This window comes from Gopherus flavomarginatus, chromosome 3 (assembly GCF_025201925.1).
Source record: "Gopherus flavomarginatus isolate rGopFla2 chromosome 3, rGopFla2.mat.asm, whole genome shotgun sequence".
Lineage (NCBI taxonomy): Eukaryota > Metazoa > Chordata > Testudines > Testudinidae > Gopherus > Gopherus flavomarginatus.
The window spans coordinates 62,665,371-62,693,268 of NC_066619.1; the positions used below are offsets into that span (position 1 = coordinate 62,665,371).

Here is a 27,898-nt window from a genome sequence, read left to right on the forward strand (position 1 = left end):
TCAGGTAGTCAAAAAAACAACAAATTTATTAATACTCTGAGTATAAAACCAATCCAAAGATCTAGCTAAGTTTTTTTCTGTTTTTCTTTAAGCTGACTACAAAACATGGCCATACTGGAACAAATTAAGTCACTGAGCACTATTTTTGGGACTACAGTTTAAATCACTTAAAAATTAAGGACTAGATGGAAATGGATCCACTTGGACTCATCCCAGGGCCCACCCTCCGCCCCACTTAAGTCAAGGGGTTTCAGGCAAGTGCTGAGGTGCAGCTGTTGAAATCAACTTGCAGGATCCAGCCGAGAAGGACCTAGATTGTGAGTACAAATAACTGCAGATGCAAAACTGCACTGACAAAAACTGGGATTCAGTTAAGGCTTTGAAAATTTGGTGCTTAACTTTTTTTCAAACGATTAACAATCATTCTGACAAATTTAGAAAACTGAAGATTCACTCAATTTTTCTGAATACTAAGAACCTGAGTATTTAGTAAAATACTGTTTTGAGATGGATTTTTCACAACTGCTTTTGTTTGTTTCCCAGAAGCTGCATGCGATCCTAAAGCGCTGTTTAATTAGCCTGTAAAGTAAAATTCAGAATCTGTTACATAGGTCATGCTAGTTCTAGAGAATAAATAGTACACAGCAGCTAATCTACACAGACTTTTAGCCATGTGTACCATTTCTCAGAGTGTTGGAGGATCTTGACTGCATTGTACATTCTAATGTTCAAAGATAAAATTGATTAAATTTATGTTGGTCACATGCAACAGTCAGAACTAACACTTCTTAAATGAGTGATGGTTAATATGCCCTAAGGTGTCAGAGTCTTTGCATCCCTGTTAATTTTCTTTTTGGGGTCAATTACTCTGAGAATAACAAAAACAATCTTTTTCTATTTATTTTTAGTTCAGAATTTCAAACTACATCTCTCCATGTCATGGAGAGAGAGAGAACATCAGTTTAAAATGTTTACAAATGCAAAACTGCAAGAGATGCAAAATTCAGTTGACATATGCAGATTTGTGTTTCAAACAGCTTGTCAAACACATTTCTTGGCATGGTTATAAAATCAATTTTATAAATATTTACCGCAATAATTTTGTGGGTGTCTGTTCTACTCTGGTGCACATTCAGAATTCCCTTTAGTATGAATTTAGTAACAGTGACCAGTGGTGAGGGCATTTCCTGACAGTTACTGAAGGACATCATAATCAACAAGAAAGCAGCCATTCCTTTAGTGTTCCACTAACAGTTTCACTTCCATCTGAAGAGCACAAAGCCCTTTACAAACATTAATTAAATAAGCATTACCACTTTAGTGAGGTAGGGAAGTTTTACAGATAGGATTCGAAAGCCCTGACCAAGGATTGCTAGCAACCTAGAAATCACACTTCTGTCTGAAGTTTCTGATATTTCCCATTCTACCTTATTACAACTGACAGATCTGAGGAAAAACCAATCTGTTTTCACTTTAAGATTATGCATTTGACAATATTTTGTGTACACTCAGTTTCTCCATTTCCCATTTTACTGTAAGATGACCATCTTTCTTCTTTGTCTTAGGTTTGTAATAGGAGAAAAGGCCCAATTATAATAAAAATGAGTAATATTTAGTAATCACTTTTAAATAGGTTAATCTTCTGAAAAGGACATTTATTTTTTAAAAGTGCACTTTCATTAGTTGGAAGAGCTAATTAACAGCAAATACTGAAATCACTCTGACCCTATCAAAAAGTTACTAATTATACTGATCTAAAATATTAAATATCTTGATCCTGTTGAACTTTCAGATTCAGATCACATTCTAGTATTACTCTAATATAATTCTATATTAAAAAGGAGTATAACACTTAATATAAAGGTAAGCGAGTAATTCACTTTCCACAGCCAAATAGGGCATAATAAAAAATGCTCTCATGAAGCAATAGCCATATAATTATAAAAAGAGGAGGTATAGGAAAAATAAGTTAGTTATTCAACTGCACTTCTTATCACTTCTACTTTTGAAATGTATTTATCCTAACTTTAATTGCAACCTAATTATAATTGCAAACTTATTTTTCCCATACCTCCTCTTTTTATAATTATATGGCTATTGCTTCATGAGAGCATTTTTTATTATGCCCTATTTGGCTGTACATCTTGATACAGGAAAGGATTAAATTCCTCATGGAATTATTATTATTACATAAATTATTTTGAAGGACTGACTGCAGATTCACAAAATACAGATAAAAAGCAAGTGCTAAGAAATCATCTCACCTTCATAATTTCAATACATCTCCATGTTAAACTAGCATACCTATAAACATTCCATTGCTGGGCTACCCTGAGCAGAAATTGCTAGCTGTACCTAGTGTTTGGCAAGGGGATATAAACTTCTATGTCATCTCATATGTGGAGTGTTCCATTTATAGTTCAGTTGTGTACTCATCCATTTTCTGTAATTTCACAAATTAGCTTTTCCTCAAAATAGAGTAGTAAATCCATTTTTTAGAATTCAAGTATTCCAATTTTAGAATTCAAAATCCCCAGTTTACACAGGCCACGATGAGCAATTTTTATTGCTCAACAATTGTGGATGATGGTTTATTATTGGATAGAAGGTGTGCATATAGAGCCATATCTTGCTCCTATTGAAATCAACAGTCAATCTCATACAAAGGAACAGAATGGGGCCCATATCAGCAACTCTAAGTAAATCTCCTCACCCCAAAACAACAAAAAAGCTTTAGATTTTTTAAAATGTTCACTGTTTTGTAATTTAAATTCAAATATTCAAAGCCAGATGCAATAAATCCTTCACATGTTATTTTTTAACCATATTTTGATTTTTTCAAAGTTTATGTCCATCCATCGTATATTTTCTTCAATGATTTCTACAGCTTGTTGGACACAGCGGAGCTGTGAACTTTTTTCATCCAGAGAATTGAAGAATTCTTTCACCTATCAGAAAAAATTAGAATAAACAGTTGATGCATGATTAAGAGGCAGTGAAGTCTAGTAACTAGTGCACAAGTATAATGGCAAAAAACTCCAGGTTTCCAGTATGACCTATGGTAAGTCTCTTAACTGTCTACATGACAGCAGTTTTCTAAAAAACTTCACAGCATTGGTAAAACCAGAGCTCTGCCACACTGAGGCACCTAGTGTTGAGAAGGCAGCTAAAACAACAGCAACCATTTTTTAATATCATCTCAATTAAACCGGCTCAGAGCAGCGGCAACAGTGGATCATTTTTAGAAACTTTTTTTAACCCCAACCTACAGCAAAGTCAACAGGAGGCTGAGGGCTCAGCATGGAAACCCCCATGGTAGCTCTCAGCCCTGGTATTCCCCATATCACACCCCCATTGCAGTGACAGAGCCCTGTTGTCAGACCTTCCTCAGCCAACAATTACTTCCCAGCTAGTGTTTTTAAGAGAGAGTCCCAACCATCGAAGGGAAAGATAGTCTGTGGTACAAGTTAGTGTTAATGACCGACAAATGCTACCAGAGGTCACTACAAAACTTTCCCTATTATTGAGATGTGAGAAGTCATGCTTTGCAGAGTTACTGGGGGAAAACAAGTCATTTTGTCATTTATTGAATATATTCATGTTTGTTTGAAAACATGACCTCTGCTTGATCCTACAGTAAAATCAGATTGAAGGCCATGTGGCTGCTGCTGCAAGCAAGACCTAAATTCTGCAGCAAGTTCCTTGGATTCTGTAGCAGCTTAGCGGTGAAGCTCCATTTAGATTTAAAGCAGAGGCTTTCAATGAAGATTACAACTAACAATATAATCAATATAGTAACAGTGCACGCATTTTGCACTGGGCCTCAGGTTTTCATCTGAAAAGTGGCAATAGAACTTCCCAACCTCACAGGAATGTTGTGAAGATACTGTACATATTAATGCTTGTGAGGTACTGGGATACTATGATGAGCACCATAGCAGAGTGTATAAATAAAATTGGCCAGGCTAAACTTGACAGAAGCGTACGGAAATGACAAGCCTTCCTATTGCAACTTTTCAAATGAAAATCTGAGGCTGAGGCATTAAGGAGACACAAGAACTCCATGTCAGAGCAGGCAACAGTCACCTGACGCTCACCCAGTATTAACCACAAGGCCCTTCTTTCCCTTGCTCTTGGCACATACTGCTATGCTCAGGGTCCTCAAACCCACAGTTTGTATAGCATTTGTATAGCTTCAGGGGAGCTACAGTACTACTTCAATGTTTACTAACTTCCAATATTTACATGATCCTTAGGCTTAATCCCAGTTATGCCTATCATCTTCATAAAACCATTTCTGCACATAAAACACACTCTGATGTTTCCAAAGGAGTCTAAGGAAGTTAGTCATCCAGCTCCCTTAGGCAGCTCTGAAAACCTCAGCCAGAATGCAAGATCTAACAGTAAGACACTTCACCTCTGCAAGCTGTTCCCTCGTAGAATATTGATTTGTCACTCCGATTACCATGTGGGCTATAGAAGCTGAGCCAAGTTCAAACCTAGCAAAAAAGCCAAAAACCAATTACCAAAGATTTATGAAATGGATGATTTAATTTAAAACAGACACATAGGTGTCAAATATAGCTCGCATAAAGGTCTGAGGAAAACAATCTGCACAACTTACTTTTGTACAAGTTTATTCCAGTTTTCCTTCAAAAATTTCCATGCTAGATGATAGCCAGATGGGTTTTTAGCAACAAACACGATGATATATGGAAGATCCTGGGTTTTTACTACATCACCAAGCAAACTTTGATCCATCATCCTAAAAAACCCCAGTGAGGATGGAAATGGAAAAGGTAACTAGACTGTTAGGCAGAGATGACGGATGGGTTACACTGTTAAAACTGCACTTCTCAACACCTTGGCTAATCACTATAACTGTCTTACTTTTTTTAAGATAAAATTTGCTTTAGCAAAAGACTTCTGAGCCATTTGCATCACCCTAGTCCCATGATGTTCATGAAAGTTATTAAGATTATCTCCATTTCAGGAAACCTAGAATAAAATCAACATAAAGCTTTGAACTTTAACAGCACCTTTCATCCCAGGATCTCAACATTAATGTGAACCTTAGTTGTCCTGAGAGAGAGAAAAGTATCATCCCCTTTTTCCAGATAGGGAAACTGAGGCATTCATAAAAAAAATTGAGTGCCTCTTGGTAGCATCAACGCACAATTAAATGACTTGCTCAGCTTCACAATGCAAATCAGTGACAGAAATGGTATCAGTAACATTTCTAAATGTTCCTTTCCTCCCATGATGCTAAAAGGAGAGAGGCCGTGGAGCTGTGGCTGGAGCTTTCTAAAAACACTGAGGGACAATGTTTTTAAGAGTCAAGCCCCCTTGCATGCGTAAGATATATATATAGGCACACTGCAATTACAGTAACTTTACATGCAAAAGGTAATCAAGTGCCTAAATAGTCACTTGTTTCTGCCTTTCTCCAATTGACAGCTGAAAATGCAAACGTGTATGCACCAGCCTCTGGTGTCAACTTTTAAATTGCAACTTCCCCTTCTTTTATAAGGCATTTTATAATACTGTACATTGAAGATGCTAGAAAAGTGCTCATTGCTGTAGTTCACATTTCAACCAAGTTTGGTTCCTCCCTCTCCACTGCCATACAAACACTGCCTTCATAAAATAGTAAATTACTCACCACTGAAGTTTGTCCTTATTTCTGCTAATACTGAGAGCAACTTCAATCTGATTTCTCTCAGTGTTGAACCAAGGCAGCCTGTATTTACTAAAAAGGAAGTCCCAACCTTCGATTGTCTGGGCTCCAACAGCATATACTGCAGTTTTAACATCATTGGGCAAACTGCAATAAATTGGACACCAAGTTACACTCTGCTTCATATTTCCATTATGATGGATATGTCCATTCTGATTCACTACCCCATTACCCCAGTTTTACACCAGGAATCATTCTGGTGTAACAAAAGGGTGAATTAGGCCTTTAATTTTGATCTGTCTGTCCTATTAAGGATTCCTAAGTGTTGCCAGAGGACGAGTTTGCCTTCAGTCTAAAAGTATCCTGGTATTTACTGTTAGTGAGACTGAGGGCTTGTCTACATCAGAAAGTTGCAGCGCTGGTGAGGGAGTTACAGCGCTGCAACTTAGGAGGTGTACACATCTGCAGGGCACCACCAGCGCTGCAACTCCCTGTTTGCAGCGCTGGCCGTACTCCCGTTTTGTCTCGGGTGTAGAGGATCCAGCGCTGGTGATCCAGCGCTGGTAATCAAGTATAGACACTTACCAGCGCTTTTCTTGACCTCCGTGGAATAAGCAGGTATCCCAGCATACCTGAGGAAGCCTCTGGTAATCAAGCTGGTCTCCTTCCCCGTCTTGCTCTCGCGTTCCCCGAACCCCGAGCAAGCAGGTCTCCTTCCCTGAGGTTTGCTGGGTGGTTCCGGGAACGCGAGAGCAAACCGCGGCGAAGCTGGTCTCCTTCCCCGGTTTGCTCTCTCGTTCCCCGAACCCCGAGCAAGCAGGTCTTCCCTGCGGTTTGCAGGGTGGTTCGGGGAACGCGAGAGCAAACCGCGGCGAAGCTGGTCTCCTTTCCCGGTTTGCTCTCTCGTTCCCCGAACCCCCGAGCAAGCAGGTCTCCTTCCCTGCGGTTTGCAGGGTGGTTCGGGGAACGCGAGAGCAAACCGGGAAAGGAGACCAGCTTCGCCGCGGTTTGCTCTTGCGTTCCCCGAACAAGCAGGTCTCCTTCCCTGCGGTTTGCAGGGTGGTTCGGGGAACGCGAGAGCAAACCGCGGCGAAGCTGGTCTCCTTTCCCGGTTTGCTCTCGCGTTCCCCGAACCCCCCTTGAAGCCGCCCAACAGCGCTGCAGTGTGGCCACATCTAACACCACTTGCAGCGCTGGTTGCTGTAAGTGTGGCCACTCTGCAGCGCTGGCCCTATACAGCTGTACTAATACAGCTGTAACAACCAGCGCTGCAAAATTTTAGATGTAGACATGGCCTCAGTAGGCAGCACATGCTATCTTGAACTTAGAAGATCTGGATTCAAGCCTCATTCCAGAGCAGATCCTGTTTTGCCAAGGAAGAGTTTTATTAAGAGATATTAGTCATTCAGAGATGTTTAAATACTAGTTTTGTTACCTATGTAAGAGTTACAGATCCTATGTCACTTTTTTAAAGAGGTGTCCTGGTCAACAAGGTCTTTCCCAAAGATGACTGGCAAAAGTTTTTTTAAAAAATTGGGCTTGTTTCATTATTTGGGTGTTTTTCACATTGGAAATATCAGGAATTCTGGTTTTGCTAGATGGTACCTCAGGATGGTGATATCTCAGGATGTTTACTGTGAACTCAGACTCGTTAAATTAGGGGGTGGAGAAACTGAATCTTTAACAAAGATGGCCTGTATCCAAAATGTTAGTGAGTAGCAGGTGATCTGAAAGTATATAGTATAAAATAAAACCCTTCAGACCTTCTTTCTCCATCATAAAAAAGCAAAACAAAGGGGCACAACTCTAATTTCCATTTTTCCTTTCACCTTTAGTAAATCAAGTTCCAAAGTACAAGGTTGTGTATGAGCTATCAATGAGTATACAATAGCTGTCAAGTCCAGAGGGAATTGGGAGACTGTGAGATGAGAAAATTCCTGAAAGGGCTGGAGTATGGGCAGCTGCTTTATTACTAGATCAGTTCACCAATACTAAATCAAAAGGGAAAACATTAATTCATCCTCCACCTCTACTGATTTTACTATGAAAACAGACCGTAAAGTTCCATTGGATTCCTTCCATTTCATAAAATATTCTTCTGCTTTGTCCACACACGGTTGGTATTTGCGCGCACACGCAAACAGGAGTAGGGAACTGCGAAGCATTCTCTCGGACACTGAGCCCTCATCATTCCAGGACTGTTTGTCAATTAGGTCTTTAAACAGATTGACTATGTACCCCTAAAACAATTTAATAATAAAAAATTATATTTAACACACTTAAGTATAAATACTGCCTCTTCAAATGCATTACTTCTGCTGTTGTTGGCACTGGTAATTTAAATCAACATCTAAACCACTCATCTTTGGTTAAATCCTCCAATAAATCTTCAAACCCATGTCATTTTTTAAATATTTTCATTTAACAAATTTTACCAACATTTAGCAAAAATTAACTTATTAGCTGCTCACCTCTTTTTCTGAAAATCAGGTTTTTGTGCCATACCAACCATCAGTTACTTTAATGCATCAGTTTTAAATATAATGGGATGACCAGTAGTTTCAGTGTTCAACTACTTCACCAACTATTACCATGATCCTACAAACAGACCGATGTGGACAGACCCCTGTGCAGCCACCATTTAATTGTCCCCTCTCTGTACATGCAGGCTGACAGCCCCCCAATACAAAAGCAGCCCAAATATAGTGGGCATCTCCATGGATGTAAAGATTCACCCATGTGAATCTGATTACAGGATTGGGGCCTACACTCCATGGGACCTAGTGCATTCAACTCCGTGCTCTGTGTAAAATTAGTGGGCCAAATCCAGTGCAGCCAGTGCTATTCCAGGGGTGAATTTGGTTCAGTAAAGTTAACTCAGCAAATTCTGGAACAAGTGAATTAGAAAGAAATCACATCTTTCCTAAATAATATAAATCATCATTACTACAGCATCACCTTCTAAGTATAATTATAATACCAAACAATAGTTCAAGCTATTGCATCTCAACATTCTCCAAGGAATTGCTCTGAACGCTCTACCGATCTCATTTTCTCCAGAACTATACTTAGAGAAAAGAATAAGATTTGAAACACCCCCATTTCTTGTAAACACACATTTCTTGATTATTTTACCATCTTCTTGTTTCACAGCCTTGCCTTCCTGGCTGTTGAGAGCAGGGTCTGGAAGTACTAATCTGACAATAAACAGAGCAGAGTAGCCCGACAGACAGAACAGTCTTGTAGTTAAGGATAGGACTCTACAGATCTAGACTCTGCCTGTGTCTCAGTTCCCCATCTGTAAAATGGGGATAACACTTTCCTACTGGGGTGCTGTGAGGATAGAGGCATTAAAGTTTGTGAAGGGCTCAGATACTGCTGTGTTGGGGCTATAATAGTCTTTAGATACATAGCAGAGGCAGCAGTCTTGGTAGGATACTTGTGGTCACGAGGAGGACCACTGCACTTGGACTGATTGTGTATTTGCCTGGCAGCTACATACCACATACAGAGAAAAGCGGATTGAACAGTGGCTGCTCCAAAAGAGATAAAACTACCAGGACCTTGCTACATCTCTGGCAGCTGCAGGCTTTTCTGAACTGCCTGGATACTGGAACAATAGAAAAACATTTAGCCACCAGGGAAAGGAATTCACTCCTGGTAGCAGTCCCACCCCAGGGTTTCTCAGGCTGGCAGTCAAAGGCTCATCTTCTCTTTCCCACCTTTTTGTCTGTTTATCTGCAGTTGACATTTCATCTTGTCAAGTGCCTGCTCCCTCTGTTCTCCCTTATTGCCCCTGGAAAAAAAGTCCTTTCTCCTCCTGTGAGAGGGAGAAAGCAGTAAGGACTGATGGGGCTCCCAGCATAACCTCTGGTAGAACACTGCTGCCGGGTCACAGTTCTACACATCACCATGATGGCAACTTCCCCACCTACTCCCTGCCTTCGGCCAGGAAATGAATACAGAACCAGAGGCTATAAAGGAAAAAATATGACTGAAAAATAAAGAGTTTAAATTTGGGTTTAAAATAAAATAAAAACACTCCACTCTACTGGCTTGCTATTAATAACTGTATTTTTAAAGGTGTGCTTACAAGGTATGCCACTATTTTAGTGGTAGCCAGTTTTATGTGCTTTCCATCTTACCTTTAACTGATTTTCTACATCATCCATGTCCCTTTTCTCCATGAGCTTGTACATAGGAATCAGCTCATTCATACCTTGGAATACAGGCATAATTTGGGATTCATGTTTCAAATACAAAGATAAATCAAGAGCTTTAGAAATTGATAGTTTTCCAATACTGAGAGAGAAAAAGAGAGAGAGGGAGAGAGAGAACATTATAAATAAAATTAAATGAGCTAATTTCTACTTAATTCCTTTAGAATCCTGAAGTTATCATCACACAAATGGAAAAGCCTAGAAACAAACTCCTGAGAGACAAATGTGACTGACAAACTACACAAGACATGAAACCTTCTGGTATCTGATACAGCAGGAGGTGAAGATTAACGTGAATTCATGGGTTATAATGGAAGGGACTAAAATCAGTCCCTGATCTAGCTGGAAACCTGGGAGAGTTGGCAGGTGTTTGTGGTTTTTGTTTGTTTGTCTGTTTTGCAGTGGTGATGGTGGTAGTATGATTGCAGTCCCCTGGATGACAGTACTGCATGAACTAGATGGGAGGAGTATTTTCCACCACACACCGACTTTCCTCCCAGTACATCAGCAGTAATGAGAAAAGAGCATATGGCTTATCCAGTTCCACCTTCTCCCTCCCCATATTCAAGCATGGGGTGTGTGTGTCGGGGGGAAGCTGTTTAGCTGTGCTACAGAACAGGATGTGAGCCTGGAAGTGCTACTGATCTTTAGTGTTGCAGGCGTGCATTCCCAGTGAAAACTCCCCTTTCATAAGCTTCTGTGAGAGACAAATTTAGTAGGCCCAACTCTGGGTGTTGCCTACGTGTATCCGAAACAAGGGAAGGACTATAAAAGCATCCTCATGCACTCAAAAGTGGGACTATGGTGAGCTCATAGGTACGGGCTGGAGACATATTCTCTGCCTGGAAAGGCTTGCAACCTCTTTAGAAAATGGTGTAACTGTGAAAAGGGTTAAAAGATACATGTTCATGTATCTATGTACTGTCGTATATTAGTGCATGGTAAACATCAGTAGAAAGCCTTGCATGGGTACAATTCTGTACAATTCTGCTGCTGCCTGGAACAGCTCTTTCAGGTCACTAAGTGTGTGGGGTGTTTGTGTTCTTAGACTTTTTACAGTTTGTTGAGGTTACTGTCAAGTGTGAATTGAGGTAAAGTAGCATGTCATTAAAGGCAGCTTAGTTATCACATTTTGGAGAAATATTTGGAGCTTGCAAAAGAGGGTAAAGACTCAGCCTACAAAAGCTCTTGAAATCCTTGCACGGTTATGCCAAACACTTGACCTGCAACAGGAAATGGTTCAGTATCTAAGGTAGTGGTCGCACACAGGCCCCTCCAGACTGCAAAGTGAGCTTAAGTGATGGGGTCGTGAAAAGTGAACCACTGCCCATAAGGGACTGATTTAAGACACCAAATCTTAGGTTTAATTGAAAACCTTATTCTAATCCTAATTTTCAAAAGGCAGCAGATCAGCGCTGCTGGAATCCACTGATTTACACAGTATCACAGACAGTTTTTTGATTATAATAGTTATGTTCTCAGGGTCAGTGTATGTTCTCAGTTACATGACTCCCCTGAAGTCAATGGAGACATTCCAGATTTGCATTGCTGTAAACAAGATCAGAATCTGACCCCATCTCTGTTTAAAGGATTTAATAACAAATTATACAAGAGTAAATGTTTTCTGCTTTAGTGATACACAATATGAATTGTCTCATTTGTCTTTTTAAGACTCATACAGTGTGCCTTACCTCACAAGCTGAAATACATTGTTAATGAGACTTGCTCTATCATTGCTGCTAATTGCTGTATGGTTTTCTTTTAAAAGGCTAATCAGAGCATCCCATCCATCATCTTCATAGTGCACAATGTAATAACCATTCATTCCCAGATTGAATTTTATCCATTCTACCTCTTCTGGGAGGATGAGGACATCTGCAAACAAAATAAATTATAACTCCATTCTCTCTTTATTGATTCAAACACTTTGACAAGAAGACCATGTAATGGATAAAGAGCTCAGCACTTGCCATTTCATACATTACATTTGGACAAAATATAATCCTCATAAAATAGCTAATGCTGGTCTTGGTCTCTTTTTCAGAAAAGGAAGAGATGCTATAGTTTCTGAATACGTTAAGAGATACAGCTCAGTAAGATTGTCATAAGAGTCTGTCAACATTTTCACTACAAAACCCAATTTTTCCAGCAGGTTATATCTAATTCAGCTGTTTTATATCTCATCTGCCAAAAGCTGGCATTCTCTTGTCCTCGTGAACCATTCTTTTTTAAAAGCAATATTGAAATTAGATCTGTGATAACAAAAATAAAATGCAGACTGCCAGTTTCATCCCCCCACCCCGTCAAATAGCTGTAGAGCTAAAATGGCTAAACTTTGCAAGCACTGTAATTAATCCTTCAAATAGATTGATCACTTTAAAGGAAGTTACCTGTTTTAGTTGTCAGCAAAAATCTTTGCACTGTGTCAGATTTACTAGTAATGTACGTTAATGGAACATGCCACAAGTACCTATTGCAAAAGTAAAAATGGTTATTTTAGTGACAGAATATTTAATTGCAATAGCTACTCTAGAGAAGGTTGGACCTATGTTTGAGTAGTGAGCTACACTGTTATGTTGAGGACAGATTCGGACGTGACTGACTCTGAAACACTTCTTGGGAGTATGTGGAGGTGAGATTCATGGTGTAGGGAGACTTACGCAGACTTCATTACTTTCTTAGCTGAGACAAAATGTGGTCATCCTTTTGCTACAATATCCTACCTCAATCTCAACTTACAAGAAGATTACCCTAGAAAGCCCAGATATAAGACACTTTTATTTCTATGGACTTATTATAATGGACCTCAGTTATAGCTTCTTAACACTATACCAGATTTCAAATAAGCAATGCCAAATTGTAATTTTTGTTCCTTTAAGAACAGCAATAGCAGTTACTACTATGCAGAATAAATTGTCACTAGTGGATTTTCCAGTCTGCCTAGACTATGACGGAGAGCATCATTTGCTCATTTTCTGTTATTACCCGGTTGATGGAGAAGAATCTGATCCCTTCATATAGTGCTCTTGATGCAGATGGACAGTCTTTCCTTTTACTGTGACAGTTACTAGTGGAAAACCCTTTTGTAATGTCCAAGTGTTCATCATTGTTGTCACATCAAGAATCTCTCTCCTGGTCCAGTGCTGATTTATATGGGGAAAAACAAAATACATAAGAACAGAGTGAGGATGAAATATACTGGAAAGAAAGCAGAGATGAGTGAGTGGCAACCTCATAAGAAGTACCAACCGTTGATAATCGAAAAAACAAGTTTACAGGACTTATACAGTGAAATTTGGATTGGGGCCTGGGATATCATTGAGACTTTTTCACCTTATGGTGGACAGAATAACCTTTAAATGCTTATATGGCTGTTACTGCTATTAATCATAAGTGCACAATCAGTATTGGGCTCTTTGGGGGAAAGATTTTTGTTCCATCTCAGGATTTGTTCAAGCAAGCATGTATTCAACAGGTAAAACCCAAGGAAAATTTTTAACAGTAATATAAAGTCCAGGCTTCCAGCAGTATTCAATAAACTTATATTCTCACAAGTAGGGTTCTGAGCACAATAGGCTCACACTCTCAGGAAGGGAGTATACTAATTTAAAATGATGAAAACTGAAGAATTAAATGTTAGTGTACAGTAACACAGCAGATTTATAACTAGCAATAAGTAGAAAATAGAAGCTTACTGCACTTGAAGATGTCTGTTGGTTTCTGGTGCAAAAGCCATCACCTTGCAGTTGGCTTTCCTGGGTGTCACCCGCAGGACAAGTCTGAAAAAATTAAATATTATTTCCCTTTAATTTTACAATTATGAATAATTAATGCAGCTTAAAGTGATTAATCTGTCCAGTAATATATTAGGTTGAATGGTGGTTATTCACAGGGAGATACTTGGGTACAACCCCCTATGACTTTGCACTCCATATCTTTTATAAAAAGAACAGGAGTACTTGTGGCACCTTAGAAACTAACAAATTTATTTGAGCATAAGCTTTCGTGGGCTACAGCCCACTGCTTCGGATGCATAGCTTATGCTCAAATAAATTTGTTAGTCTTTAAGGTGCCACAAGTACTCCTGTTCTTTTTGCGGATACAGACTAACACGGCTGCTACTCTGAAACCTGTCATATCTTTTATGGAAATATGCTTATGAGTGTAAATATAATGTAACTGGAATACAGTTTATGCAAAAGGTCTCTTGTAAGGTATCATTGCAAAGCGTATAATCTACTGAGTGTGTTCATCCTATTTGTATGAATGTATCATTCTTGTATCTGAAGCTAAAAATATGAAGTATTACTCTGAAGTCCTATTTTAACTATGCAAAGTGTGGGCCATTAATGGTGGCTTGGAATCTTGATGGTTCCCATTAACCAGGACAATTGGTTGTAAATGGCTCTGTTTACTTGTAAGCCTTCCTGTATAGTGGGTGCCAGCCAGTAGGTAATGAAGTCTCACAGGACATGTGATCATGTCACCTGGTACTGGAATCCATCTTAAACCTGGTGCTTTGCCATGTAGAAGGAGAGGTTGGGATCCAGAGATGCAAAAGATTCCCGCCTTGTGCCAAAGCTATAAAAGGGGGTGAAACAGAACATACGGGGCTGCCAGTCATGAGAAATCCCTGAGTTACCACCTGAGCTGGAACTAACAAGGTCTGTACCAGGGGAAAGGATTGGGCCCAGCCTAAGAAGGAGTCTAGTCTGTGAAAGAAGCTTATTGATACATCTCTGAGGGTGAGATTTACCTATATTCAGTTTCTTAAAAGTATTAGGCTTAGACTTGCATGTTGTATTTTATTTTGCTTGGTAACTTACTTTGTTCTGTCTGTTATTACTTGAAACCACTTAAATCCTACTTTTTATACTTAATAAAATCACTTTTGTTTATTATTAAACCCAGAGTAAGTGATTAATACCTGGGGGAGCAAACAGCTGTGCATCTCTCTCTATCAGTGTTATAGAGGGCGGACAATTTATGAGTTTACCCTGTTTAAGCTTTATACAAAACAAAACGGATTTATTTGGGGTTTGGATTCCATTGGAGTCTGGGTGCTGGAGATAGGAAATCTGCTGAGCAATTTTGGTTAAAGTCTGCAGCTTTGAGGGCGTGGTTCAGACCCTGGGTCTGTGATGCAGCAAAGTAGCATGTCTGGTTCAACAAGATAGGGTTCTGGAATGGCAGGGAAAATGGGCTCAGAGGTAGTTTCAGCATGTCAAGTGACAGTCCCAAGGGGGTCTCTGTGACCAAACCCGTCACCCTAGCCCCCCAAGAAATACTTGCATGTGCCAGACTGTTCCATAGATCTTCGTTTTTTGTATTCTGATAGCTGTACTTCCGCAGATATTGTACAAGACCAGCTTTAAACACATCTGCATTCAAGTAATCCCTTAACATATTTAGAATACAAGCTCCCTGCAAAGGAAGTGATAAACATTTTACAAACTAATCTTTAGATCGGGGCAGGGAAACTTTTTGGCATGAGGACCGCATCGGGTTTTGTAAATTGTATGTATGGCCCTGCCCCCACCACCTATCTGCACCCCCACTCCCGGGACCCCTGCCCCATCCAACCCCCATTCCCTGACGGCCCCCCCAGGACCCCTGCCCCATCCACACACACCCGCTTCCTGTTCCCTGACCATCCCTGGACTCCTGCCAACCCATCCAACCCCTCCTCTCATTTCTGACAGCCCCCCAGGACCCCTGCCCCATCCAACCCCCCCTTCTCCCTGTCCCCTGACTGCCCCCAGAACCCCTGCCCGATTGCCCCCCTGTCAGCCCATCCAACTCCCCCTCCTTAACTGCCCCCCCCCCAGGACTCCTACCCCCATTCTAAGCATGCTTCGTGAACAATATTCACGGAAACAAAAGTGTAAGGAAAAATAGTTACATATACCTCTACCCCGATATAACGCTGTCCTCTTGAGCCAAAAAATCTTATAGGTGAAACTGCGTTATATCTGGGCAGAGGTGTAATTTACCTTTTCATAGGAAACATCATCGAACATTTCTTGAATTTGAGCTGGATCTTCCACAGGAGTAGACACAGGATGTGAGGAATTTAATGCATCCACCTCCATGGCATCAAAACACTTGCCTAAAAAATAATCTTCCTAATAGGGGAAAAAATGTTTTTTTTATTCAAGGACTACTGAATACAGATGTAACAGCAAACCAAACTGAAGATGAAAATATTTGCACTTGAAATGTTTTAGATTTCTTCCATGTGATTTTCAGACTGTATAAAGAAAACAAAGCATCTTCTTTTTAGAATATTTAGAAAAAATATTCTAAATATTTTAAATATTCTTTTTATTCCAGCACTTGCAGTAAATGCATTATTTTAAAACAAAATACATCTCATTTAGAGATTGCAATCACCCATTATAAAGCTATTGCAATGCGCAAAATGCTGCACAGACTTATTAACATAAATTGATGTCAGTGAAACTACTTATATGAGTAAAACTGAACAAATGGGGTTTATCCTAAAGCCCAGAAAAGTCAATGGAAAGATTCCCACTGATTTTACTGGGTTTTGGATCAGGCCCAAATGTCTTTGTAGGAACGCGCCCAAAGTAGCGATCTCTGGTGAAATGAGAATGTGAAATCATCTACATTCAGACATTCCAAAAGGGTGATAAGTCTTTCTAAGATACAACACACCGGCTTGGTCCACACTATAGACTTATGCCAATACAACTATGTCGCTCAAGGGAAAATCCACACCCCTGAGTGACGCAGTTATATCAACCAAACATCCAGGGTAGACAACATGATGTCGACGAGAAGACTTCTCCCGTTGACATAGCTAACGCCTCTCGGGGAAGTGAATTAACTACACCAACAGGAGAAGGTCTCCCGATGGCATAAGTCGTGTCTTCACTAAGTGCTACAGTGGTGCAGCTGTGCTGCTGCAATGCTGTATGTGTTGCCCAGCTTCACTGCAATCAGAATAATCTGTAATCAGCTTTGATCATCTGTATTTAGACAATGTTATAATTTCTTTGTAATCCTTAAAAGATGATTAACCTAATTACTCTAAATTAATTATTAAAAAATATATAAAAACAACAACATTAGCTCACGGAAAATCTGTGTGCTGCCCAATAAGCTTACCATTCCAAATCATCAATAAATTACTCTCAGCCATTTTAAAATATGGTTTAAAATAAAAAAGGGGAAGTAATTAACACTTACAACTTTCAGATCTGGATGAGTAATACTGACTGACACATACTCCATAAACTTTGCAAATCCTTCATTTAGCCAAAGATCATTCCACCATTCCATGGTAACTAGGTTTCCAAACCACTGAAAAAAAATATTGCTCATAATTTGTCAGCCTTGTCTTAAATTGACTAGTTAATTCACTCACTAATTTATGCAGACCCAGGAGAGAAAGGTTTGGGAGTTCATGGGGCAGTGTGAAAGATCCCTAGCATGAGTTTACCACTCACTCCACCCATCAATTCTGTAATGTGTTCCTGTGGCGTGGGTCCTCATGCCCACCTATGGGCTCAAGAAGCGTCCAAATCAGTCATCCCAGTAGACACTTTGTTTTCACTCTTCTTATTGCTGTGTAAATTTTAAATACTTTTCTTATTCTTTGTCATAATATTTTGTCATTCTCTAACGGAGGACAAAGACGAGTTAAACACAGTATAAAGGTCTATGATAAATGGACTTTAACCTGATTAAGGGCTTCCTTATCAAACGTGGCTCTAATATAAAACAGTATTAAAATGTATCCAAGAAATTACACTTTTACACCCACAAGTTTCTTATGAGTAACACAGTTAAAATACTCTGGAGAAAATAAAAATGATGCAATCATGTTAGCCCAGTAAATAATATAAAATCAAGTTACAGATGATTCAGAACCTTTTAGTCTCAAAAGCCAATCTATTTCAAAAGTTTCTAATAAGTTTAACAATTTGTTTTCAATGTATACATTTTTCTCAAATATCTAGGATGACTTGATATTGTACCACACTGCCAATAAAACCAAACCAACAAACATTTAGATCCCATCGTACTCCCGTAACCATTACCTGATGAGCCAGCTCATGGGCTATTATCATAGTAATCCAAAGTTTAGCTGATGCCGAGGATTTTTCAGGGTCATATAGCAGAGAAGATTCCCTGTATGTGGTCAGTCCCCAGTTTTCCATAGCTCCAGACTGAAAATCAGGAATAGCAGCAAGATCTAAAAATAAATAATAATATCTCACTTATCTGTGTGATCTCTCTCTCACCCTCACCCATTTAAGACAGTATCAAACACATTTTTATTAAAATAAAGAGAAATAGTTTTCATTAGTTTCAGTAGTTCAAGTGCAGATTTTATATATTTTGAAGTGATATGAAGTATAACTTGACAGACTGTTCTGGGTAGCACAACACAAGATGCATGTCACAAAATCTGTGGCAAGTAATGACAGCACAGGGCAGAAAGTGGTTAATTTTATTCTGGACCTTCTATTGTGCAAGACAGAGAAGGAGCTACTCTACGTAGTGTGACAGACCCAGACCAGTGTGGTACAGGAGTCTGGTCGAGGGCAAATATACTGATCACTGGCTGAGTAGTTTTCTGTTCTCTGAGTGACTAGAGCAGGGGCTGCACTGGAGTAATCAGGAACCTGCTAGAACCAATTAAGGCAGACAGGCTGATTAGAACACCTGCAGCCAATCAAGGCAGGCTAATCAGGGCACCTGGGCTTAAAAAGGAGCTCACTCCAGTCAGGGAGGGAGGAACTAGAGGAGAAGAAGTGTGTGTGAGGAGCTGGGAGCAAGAGGCACAAGGAGCTGAGAGTGAGAGGCTGTGCTGCTGGAGGACTATGGAGTACAAGTGTTATCAGACACTAGGAGGAAGGTCCTGTGGTGAGGATAAAGAAGGTGTTTGGAGGAGGCCCCGGGGAAGTAGCCCCGGGAGTTGTAACTGTCATGCAGCTGTTACAAGAGGCACTATAGACAGCTGCGATCCACAGGGCCCTGGGCTGGAACCCAGAGTAGAGGGTGGACCCGGGTTCCCCCCAAACCTCCCAACTCCTGATCAGACACAGGAAGAGTTGATCCAGACTGTGGGGAAGATCACTGAGGTGAGCAAATCTGCCAATAAGTGCAGGACCCACCAAGGTAGAGGAGGATCTTTGTCACAGTAGGAAACTAGTTTTTTGTTAACAGTTTCCTTTACCTGATACTGGGTGGGAAAAGCTCCCATCAACTTAAATGAAAAAGATAAGCCAATGCTGAGGGTTTTTTTGAAAATCTTACTGAGTGTATGGAATCATTACTGCTTACATTTTAGGGAATAAGTATTCATCCATTTTTCTACAATTTTAATTTTTTTAAACATAAAACCATTTTTTCAACAAAGCAAGGCACTCCAAGATGTGTGGTGTGTGGCCACGTAGGTATTTCTGAGGTGGTTGGAGTGCTTGGCCTTGGCTCTCATACCTAACAATGAGCCTGAAGTGTGACAGACACTATGAGAGCATGGCTGCCACCCACTCATGTTTCACTGGTTAGCTGAAATTCAGCCAGGTGTGGAGAGATTATGCTAGGTTCCCCATATAACATTAAATCCACTGTAAAGATGTGTAGAGGTGCCTTAAGCAGAGCAGTGGCAAAGTGGGAAAAGGACTCTGCAATCCTTAATTGTCACAGAGGGGATCTCAGCAGCCACATCCATATAGGCCAGTTTGGAGAGTGATAGTAGGGACATGTCTGGAGGAGGGCCATAGGATCTAAGGTCACATGGATGCAGTGGCTCTATTCTCGAGCAAGTATCACAGACAAGGTAGTAGCATCTCACTGACTGGAATAATGGTTGCAGGGATAGGGGCTGCTGTTACCTGTTAGCTCTGTGTTCTTGGGGAACCAGAACACAGTATTTAACTTGTCTGACTCACGAAGGACTCCCCTCCCCCAGCCTCTCTTTGAACCAGAAGAAAGACTTACAAAAAGCAATGAAAAGTCAGTGGAAGACACACATAACCCCCTCCGGACAAGGGTGACAGAATTAAGGCAACTCCCTGAGCCCCATTTGCATTGAAGATGGGACAGGGAGGCATCTCCATTAGCATACAGAATGGAGAACAGAGATTCCAAGGCAAGAACTGCACTGACCTCTGGGACCAGAAAAGCAGGGAAGCACTGATAATGGGGGATCTCTGCTCCAGATGTTAATGCACCCACCCCAGCACACACCAGCTCAGCAGTTATCAGACCAATTCTAGTAATAAATCCTTTATTGGCATCCAAAATACTGACGCCGCCTAATTGCATTGTGAGCTTCCTCGAAGGAACACTGCCCATAGCCAGGAATGATCAGTTCCTATCGTCTAGCCTGAATGAAACAATATTGGTATATTCCCTTGAGCCATCAGTTTACCCATAAACAAATCTAGTGTTCTCCCTTGAACCATTGTTTTTTCCCTACAAAAAACCCCTACCCATGCTCAAGTAAGTGTCTGATGCCTGGATCCAAAATCTGCATCAGTTCCCTTGGGACTTCATCTTCTCCTAACCGATTGTGCTGGGGGCTCTGCCTGTCTCCTGCACTCTGGACCTTCAACTATCACCTCTACCTGGGAACCCTGACTGGTTCAAGCTTCACAGAGTGGTGAGAACCCAACTTTGTCTCGCCTTTTTTTTTTTTTTTTTTTCCTACTCTAGGTATAGTTTCTAACCCAGACTTACATGATCAGGCATAGTTTTCTAAACCTGACTTTTGTAATCTTAAACTAGATTTAATATTGTAACTGGTTTGTTTGTTTGGCTTTCCTTGTATGGTTATTACCTGGCAATAAGTAACTTTTATGGTTAAGCTGGTTGCTTCCTTCCCTCCCGCTCTCTCTCTCGTGTTTTTGGCTTCCGCATTTGCTCTGCAGCAACGCTCCTCTTACCTAAGCTAAAGATCCCTGCAGTGCCCAAAAATCCTGTGGAGTTTTCTCATCAAGTGGGTTACTACCCGAATAATCGCAATGTGCAAGTGGCGACAGGGACGTGCTGAACCTGTGGCATATGAGGCTGGCAGCTTGGAAGTGCTGCTCGACCCAGCCTGCTGAGTTCAGGGACAAATAAGGGGAGTGCTGATTGACCTGGTCCACTCAGATGAGCTCTGTTAATGTGTGTGTGTTCATCTGATTCTGAGGCTCGAGGAACCCAGCCCTGGGGAACCTAGGTCCTGCAGGATAGCTCCATTGGGAGGGAACTTGCAGAAGGGAGAAGTAGAGCTCCATATGAAAACACAAGTGGTACACTGATAGAATTACAGAACACCACCATCACCACCAAGAGTAACCCTAATAAATGAGCATACCCCAAAGTAATGGGCAAATCTGGTAACACTGCATTTTGACCCCATACCATGGCCCAGATTAGAGACTGGTTCAACCCTTATAAAGTCAGAGATTAATAAAAAAACCAAGTGGCGGAAACGTTTTCAAGCAGTACTTTTCACAGACTAATTTTCTCTACCTGAAATATCAACCAACAGTGCTGGCAAGGAGGCAGCATACAATATGTTACATTATAAATATGTTAATATTTTCACAGGCTATGTGATATCATGGAAAAACAAAGGGCCAAGTGTTCCCTCCCCTACTCAAAATGAATGCCCAAGTCTATGCAAGACAATTCTGGAAAAGTCAGGAGGCACTGAGGAACATGGTCACCGTCTGTTGCAAACTTGATCCTATCCTACAAACTATATTACATGATTTGTGTTCTATTAAACTCAACCTAATAAGGAATTTAAATAGAATGAATGATAAAACACTTGCCTTGTTTGGGTAAGGGATATGGAATGCTGAAGTAATTCTCATAGAAGTCTAAAAGTTTCACTGCTGCATCCAAGGCATAATCAGCTTGGTTGATCTTATCTGGTACAGTATATACAGATATCTAAAATACACAAGCACGGAAGGTTTGTGAATACAAATATAAGTAGTTTTAGAATAGAAACTGATTTGTTCTCTGCCTTATTTCAATTATCGCCAAAAAATATGAGCACAATTAGCTGCTTGATGCTGCTTCCTTGCCTCAGAGGTATCCTACAATTTGTAAGAAAAGCATCAAAGCCAGGAATGAGTTTTTTAAAACTGAATTTAGATTCAGTCCCTTTTATTTATTCACCAAACAGGTACAATTGCAGCGCAGGTTTTCCCACTTTACCCAACCAAACTCAACCCTTTTTTGATGGGACCAGAGATGAGAGCACACAAACAGATTTTAAAAGTAAAACTACTAAAAATCATAATTCAAATAGTCCATCTAATTAAAAACACATTACTTTCTTCTCGCTCAATTCCATAGCAGCTACAGACATGTAAATATAGTTAACCAAGACCTTTAGAATTAAACCATTTGCAATTTTTATTGTTCCTATCACACAGCAAGATTGTAGAAAACGAGACAAATTTACCTTAACTCCACTGGTGGTCATCTTGCTGACTGATTTAAAATCCGAAACAATAAAGGCCACTAGATAAGTGCTCATCTTTACACTAACATCAAAATGGTCTTCAACTAGCCAATTAGCAACACTCACAGATTTCACCTAAAATTAGAGCACAACTTTTGTCACACAACAATTCTATGAGCTGGAACACCAGAAGGTTTGTAAAGTTTTTTTTTTTTTAAATTCATCACTATTATTTAAAGAGTCACCGAATAAAATAAAACAAAACTAAAGGAAAACCCACCCTTTTGTATGAACTTTTTCTTATCTAGCCTGTTATACTTAAAACTGAATGAAATTAGAGAAATAATTTCTTAATTCTTTTTCCATTTGCTTTGTACATTTGATAGTACCTTGCTGTCTGCTGTACCAGTCAATTGGTTTGTCCTGTGGCTGCATAAAAGAGCCACACAGGGAAGAGGAAAACAGTTTAAAAAGACCCAGTGAACTCAAAATCTTCTTAAGATGACATTCAAAATTTCTAATTTCTGAAAGAGAACCCTCTATATAATATGTTCTTTTAATTTTTTTTAATTGGCTTTTTTTTTTTTTTTTTTTTTTTTTTTTTTTTACTGTTCCCCTGTTTGTGTTTATAAGGGTCTCTTCAGCAAATAAGAAATTGACAATACAGAGGAAACAGTGAAACCTACTAGACACAAAGTGCTATCCAATGCACAGGCCAACAAACCAAAAACAATTTTTTCTTTCTAACTGTTTTCAGTTGTAGATGCTACTTGCAGGTATAACACACACAAAATTTTCAAACAAATGTGATTTTTCAAGTTGACTCTGTCTCTTAAAAAAAGCAAAAGCAACCTTTAGTAGATGCTCAGGAGTACATTTCAGTACTAAGGCTACGTCTAGACTACCCGCTGTATCGGCGGGTTAAAATCGATTGCTTGGGGATCAATATATCGTGTCTCATCTAGACGCGATATATCGATCCCCGAGTGCGCTTATATCGATTCCGGAACTCCACCAACCCCAACAGAGTTGCGGAATCGACAGGGGGAGCCGCGGACATCGATCCCGCATGGTGAGGACGGGTGAGTAATCCTATCTTAGATATTCGACTTCAGCTACGTTATTCACATAGCTAAAGTTGCGTATCTAAGATCGATTTCCCCCCGTAGTGTAGACCAGCCCAAAGATGTAGTTGCATAACTCCCTGCATAGTTAATACATGTCACACTGCATCATGCTATTTATCCCTTCCTCCAAACTCCCTTGAAGGTTAATTTTTAAAGTCTGGATGGTCCAAGTTTCATGTACAAAATATGGAATTATGGGCTAGATCCTACAGGTCCTGAATGCTCCCAACTTCCATTGCCTCCCATGGGAGCGAGGATGCTCATCATCTCACAGGACTATCCCCTAAATATGAACTTTAAAACAGCCAACAATGAGGAGATAATGCATTTTTCCTTTTTAATTCAATGTTAGAACTACTAGAAACAACAGTACACATATGAGCATCAAAGTAAAACAGTTTAATATCAAAGTGAATTGCTCTTGCTTGGATATTCTGCTCTACTTTAACTTTTTCTTAAACTAAACAATTCTAAAATGTAACATTAGAAATATCCACATACTATTGGCATATTAGATAGTGCGAGGTGCTTTGGTTCTCTCCTAATCTTAATAGAAAATCTGGCTTTGAAGGATGGTTCATCAAAACATGGGAAAGCCATGCGAGCAGCTGTTGGCTCAAACTGTGTTGATGCAAGTACCCTGTAATTAAACAATGGGGAATAAAAAAAATCTACATCTGAAACATGCCCATACATTGCAGTATCAATACAGAACATCCATCTCTCTGGTGCAAGACAGAAAGGTAAATTTGATGTTCACTTCGTAACTAGGTACTTTTATAGCCCCCATTTCAGCAGTATCTGAACAACTCACAATACCCCTTTATCAGGCCAAGAAGTACTACCCCCATTTTATAGATGGGAAACTGAGGTAGGAGACTAAGTAACTTGCCGAAGATCACACAGGAAAATGTGGCAAAGCTGAGAATAGAACCTGGCCTCCTGAGTCCCACAGCACTCTAACCAGAGGACCATTCTTCCTTGCATCAAAACTTCCAGTAGTATAAATAGGAGTTCTTGTGCATTAAGGACCACTGAATTTGGTCCATAATGAAAAAATTCAATTCCTTTCTAAAAGGACTGAAAGTCCCAACAAGTTAAACACTGGAATATGATTTGGTACAAATTCAATTCTCTATAACAAAGCATAAGTCTCAGTGAAGAAAGCAGAGGCTCTAAAAGAGAAATTAGAAACTAAATGAGAATAAAATCTAAAAGCAGCAATTTAGCACGGTTTATACCTAAAAAGTCAAGTATAGTTCACTCTTCAGAAACAAATGTTAATTGAAAAGATGATTACCTCACTTCTCCTTCCTGGGTTCTATAGGTGCTTTTATAAAAGCCGTGGAAACTCTCTGACAGATTTGCAGAATATTCAATGCTAACAGTGTAGTTTTGTCCAACATGCAATGGAAAAGCTGCCAGGAGGGCAATCTGCTCAAATGGTGGGTATTCCAAAACCATCACTTCTTCTTCAGTGTGACTATTTCCCATTCTCCTTTGGATGGCAGCCCTGGTAATTTGCAGGTGTTTGCTGTGCAGGATGACTGAACTAGTTTGTTGGTTTACTGTAATCTCTATTCTGGCAAATCCAGTAAAAGTTAGAGTTGTAAGATTAGGATGGAGAAGAAGATCATAATGCACTGGGATGACATGCTTGGGAAGCCTCATTTTATCCCAAGGAAACGGTTTGCTTCCATTGCCAGACACTACATCAGCTGTCTCCCTGTTCTTGCTACTGTGGTCATTATTCACAGAAACTGCAACATTTAAAATACTTATGGTCATCATCATCATCATGAGAGAGGATTTATCTGCAAATGGCAGAGTAGAGAATAAGGCTGCCATTCTTGCCTTACTTATGTTGATTTCCACATATGATAATCTAAAAAAGAAATATGTGTAAAACACAGTTAGTATTAAAGATTTTTCTTTATGGTAAATGTCATGGACATCACCAATGAGTACTGCCTATGATCTAAAAAAATACAGTAAGACCCTCATACTGCAATCAAATCCACATGGGCAGACCCTTAACCTGTGTGGAGCCCAAACGACTTCTGGCACAGAATCACAGAAGCTTTGGGTTGGAAGAGACATGGGTCCAACAGCAGGATCAGGCCTAAATTATCTTCACATTCTGTAACCATCTGTGTCTATTTCCATTAGCAAAGAGATTTATACACTTTTTCTTGCCATGATCCTTCCAATCCTCTTAATTTAAAATGTCTCTGAAGGCAAACCTTTCAGGCTGTCAGTAAGCTTTGATATTTTTAAAGCCACAGTGTACTCACTGGTTATAAATAAATAGGAACAAGTTTTAATTGCAATGTTATTTACTGGGAGAGAATATAAACACATAAAAGCACAAAACATTATACAAAAAACAAAAGTAACAGAAGAAAATGCAATTCTTATCCCTGACATACAGACCCTGGAAGGAGCAAATCAAGGGGAATGAAGATACTTCCAAGGTTTTTGCTAGAAAAGAGATCAGTAGTTTGATAATTTAGCAGGCTCATGCCAATCAGTTTCTTCTGGAAACAGCTGATCTCTCTCCTGCAGAGAGAGCAAAACATCTTGAAAAAAAACAAGGCTATTCAAGAAGTCCATAATGGTGTTGCACAAGAATGCCAATGTCAAGTAGAGGAGGATAAAGTGAACTTCCATTTTATTCTGTTTGTCAGTTGTATATGAAAAATATTCATGTCCTGCCTGACTATCTGTGAGAAGGCCATTCCTGGCATGAGTCTGACATTTGCACAGCTTATTTTCAGGGCACGGTGCCAAAACAATGTGTTTGCGGGTTTTAAAATCTGTAGTGGTGCAGAGTTGTGAAGCAGGTGATGTTGGGGGGCTCAGGTGAGTGTATTGGGACACTGTTTGGCAGTGGAGATGTAATGTTGGGGGGCTCAGGTGAGTGTGCTGGGGCACTGTCTGGCAGTGGGGATGTAATGTTGGGGGGCTCAGGTGAGTGTGCTGGGGCACTGTTTGGCAGTGGGGGTGTAATGTTGGGGGGCTCAGGTGAGTGTATTGGGACGCTGTTTGGCAGTGGGGATGTAATGTTGGGGGGCTCAGGTGAGTGTGCTGGGGCACTGTTTGGCAGTGGGGATGTAATGTTGGGGGGCTCAGGTGAGTGTGCTGGGGCACTGTTTGGCAGTGGGGATGTAATGTTGGGGGGCTCAGGTGAGTGTGCTGGGGCACTGTTTGGCAGTGGGGGTGTAATGTTGGGGGGCTCAGGTGAGTGTATTGGGACGCTGTTTGGCAGTGGGGATGTAATGTTGGGGGGCTCAGGTGAGTGTGCTGGGGCACTGTTTGGCAGTGGGGATGTAATGTTGGGGGGCTCAGGTGAGTGTGCTGGGGCACTGTTTGGCAGTGGGGGTGTAATGTTGGGGGGCTCAGGTGAGTGTATTGGGACACTGTTTGGCAGTGGGGATGTAATGTTGGGGGGCTCAGGTGAGTGTGCTGGGGCACTGTTTGGCCATGGGGGTGCTCAGGTGGCAGTGGTGGGGCGCTCGGGGGCGTTGAGGGGGGAAGATTTCGCGGGGCTCGGGGCGCTCTCTGGGTGCGGACGCTGCAGCCCCCTCAGGGCCACGCTGCCCTGCCCGCCTTTGGCGGTGAAATGCAGCTCGGCCCCCGCCCCCGCCCCACCGCCGGGGGGACCGGGACGCCTCCCCCCGCACTCTGGGCCCGGGCCTCGTGTTCCCCCGCCCCGGGAGGCGAGGCGGGTCTGCTAGAACCATGCTGCCCTGGGAGCGCTGGCCCTGAACCACCCGGTTCGCTACCTGCTCCGCGGAGGCCCGGGCTGGGTGAGCGGCGCCGGTACCTGCTGCCGGGCCCAGCCAGATGGAGGAACCGCGCCGCCGCTGCCTGCATTAGCTGCGCCTTGGAGAGTGAAAGTGAAAGCAGAAATGCCTCTGGGGCCCTTCCAGCTCCTCCGCCCCGCAGGCTCTGTTCTGGGGCTCCCCCACATCCCCCGCTCTCCTGGACTGGCCCCAGCAGGAAGGCGGTTTGGGCGACCCTACAATAACATAGTCCCCTGCCACCGAAAGACAGCCACAGGGAGAAGCCCGATCCAGCGGGATGCTGAGCTCTGAGTGCCTGGAGCACCCACAGGCGGCCATGTGGCTCGGGGGGTGCCAACAAAGGAGCAAGTCCAATGTTGGCTCTTAGCGTCTGTGGACGAGTGAGAGCAGGGGCGGCTCTAGCCATTTCGCCGCCCCAAAAGCAGGCAGCACGCAGCGGGGGGGGCGCTCTGCCGGTTGCCGGAGCCGCAGGACCAGCGGACCCTCCGCAGGCATGCCGCCGAAGGCACCCTGCTGCCGCCCCCCCGCCAGATGCCGCCCCAAGCACGCGCTTGGCGTGATGGGGCCTGGAGCCCCCCGAAGTGACAGTCAACTACTGGCCAGCACCGATCAGACCACAGCAGGCT

At 41.3% G+C, this 27,898-nt stretch overlaps 2 protein-coding genes across 5 annotated transcripts in view; one reads left to right on the forward strand and one right to left on the reverse strand.

The window, feature by feature from the left end:
• On the reverse strand, positions 1-27,761 carry ERAP1 (endoplasmic reticulum aminopeptidase 1). Of its 2 annotated transcripts, none has more exons than XM_050945623.1 (19): positions 27,293-27,761; positions 24,767-25,351; positions 23,968-24,106; positions 22,340-22,474; positions 21,699-21,819; positions 17,964-18,118; positions 17,110-17,223; positions 15,891-16,022; positions 15,190-15,321; positions 13,593-13,676; positions 12,883-13,040; positions 12,288-12,367; positions 11,589-11,772; positions 9,823-9,979; positions 7,733-7,917; positions 5,663-5,824; positions 4,625-4,765; positions 4,418-4,499; positions 1-2,948 (listed from the first exon to the last, which is right to left on the reverse strand). In XM_050945623.1, exons 1-19 carry the CDS (start codon positions 27,676-27,678, stop codon positions 2,805-2,807), a joined length of 3,276 nt encoding a protein of 1,091 aa, XP_050801580.1. In that variant the 5' UTR covers positions 27,679-27,761; the 3' UTR covers positions 1-2,804. The 2 variants fall into 2 exon arrangements, with proteins under 2 accessions (XP_050801580.1, XP_050801581.1); XM_050945624.1 differs by having other exon boundaries at positions 27,252-27,517.
• LOC127047462 (endoplasmic reticulum aminopeptidase 2-like) overlaps positions 18,470-27,898 on the forward strand; it is a 50,179-nt gene continuing 40,750 nt past the window's right edge. The window contains exon 1 of one of the 3 annotated variants that reach the window (XM_050945666.1): positions 18,470-18,792. In XM_050945666.1, the coding sequence (XP_050801623.1) occupies positions 18,750-18,792 (43 nt within the window). In that variant the 5' untranslated portion in view covers positions 18,470-18,749. Of the gene's footprint in view, positions 18,793-20,465; positions 20,537-25,863; positions 26,329-27,898 lie in introns of those variants that run through there. The other 2 variants (XM_050945668.1, XM_050945667.1) reach the window with 2 other exon arrangements.

Coding starts and splice junctions, on each gene's coding strand:
- ERAP1 (XM_050945623.1), bottom strand. CDS start 27,678: ATGGCTAGAGCCGCCCCTGCTCTCACTCGTCCACAGACGCTAAGAGCC. Junction 4,766..5,662: donor AATAAGGACAAACTTCAGTG/GTGAGTAATTTA, acceptor GGGGTTTTTTAG/GATGATGGATCAAAGTTTGC. Junction 4,500..4,624: donor TGGAATAAACTTGTACAAAA/GTAAGTTGTGCA, acceptor CTTTTTTGCTAG/GTTTGAACTTGGCTCAGCTT.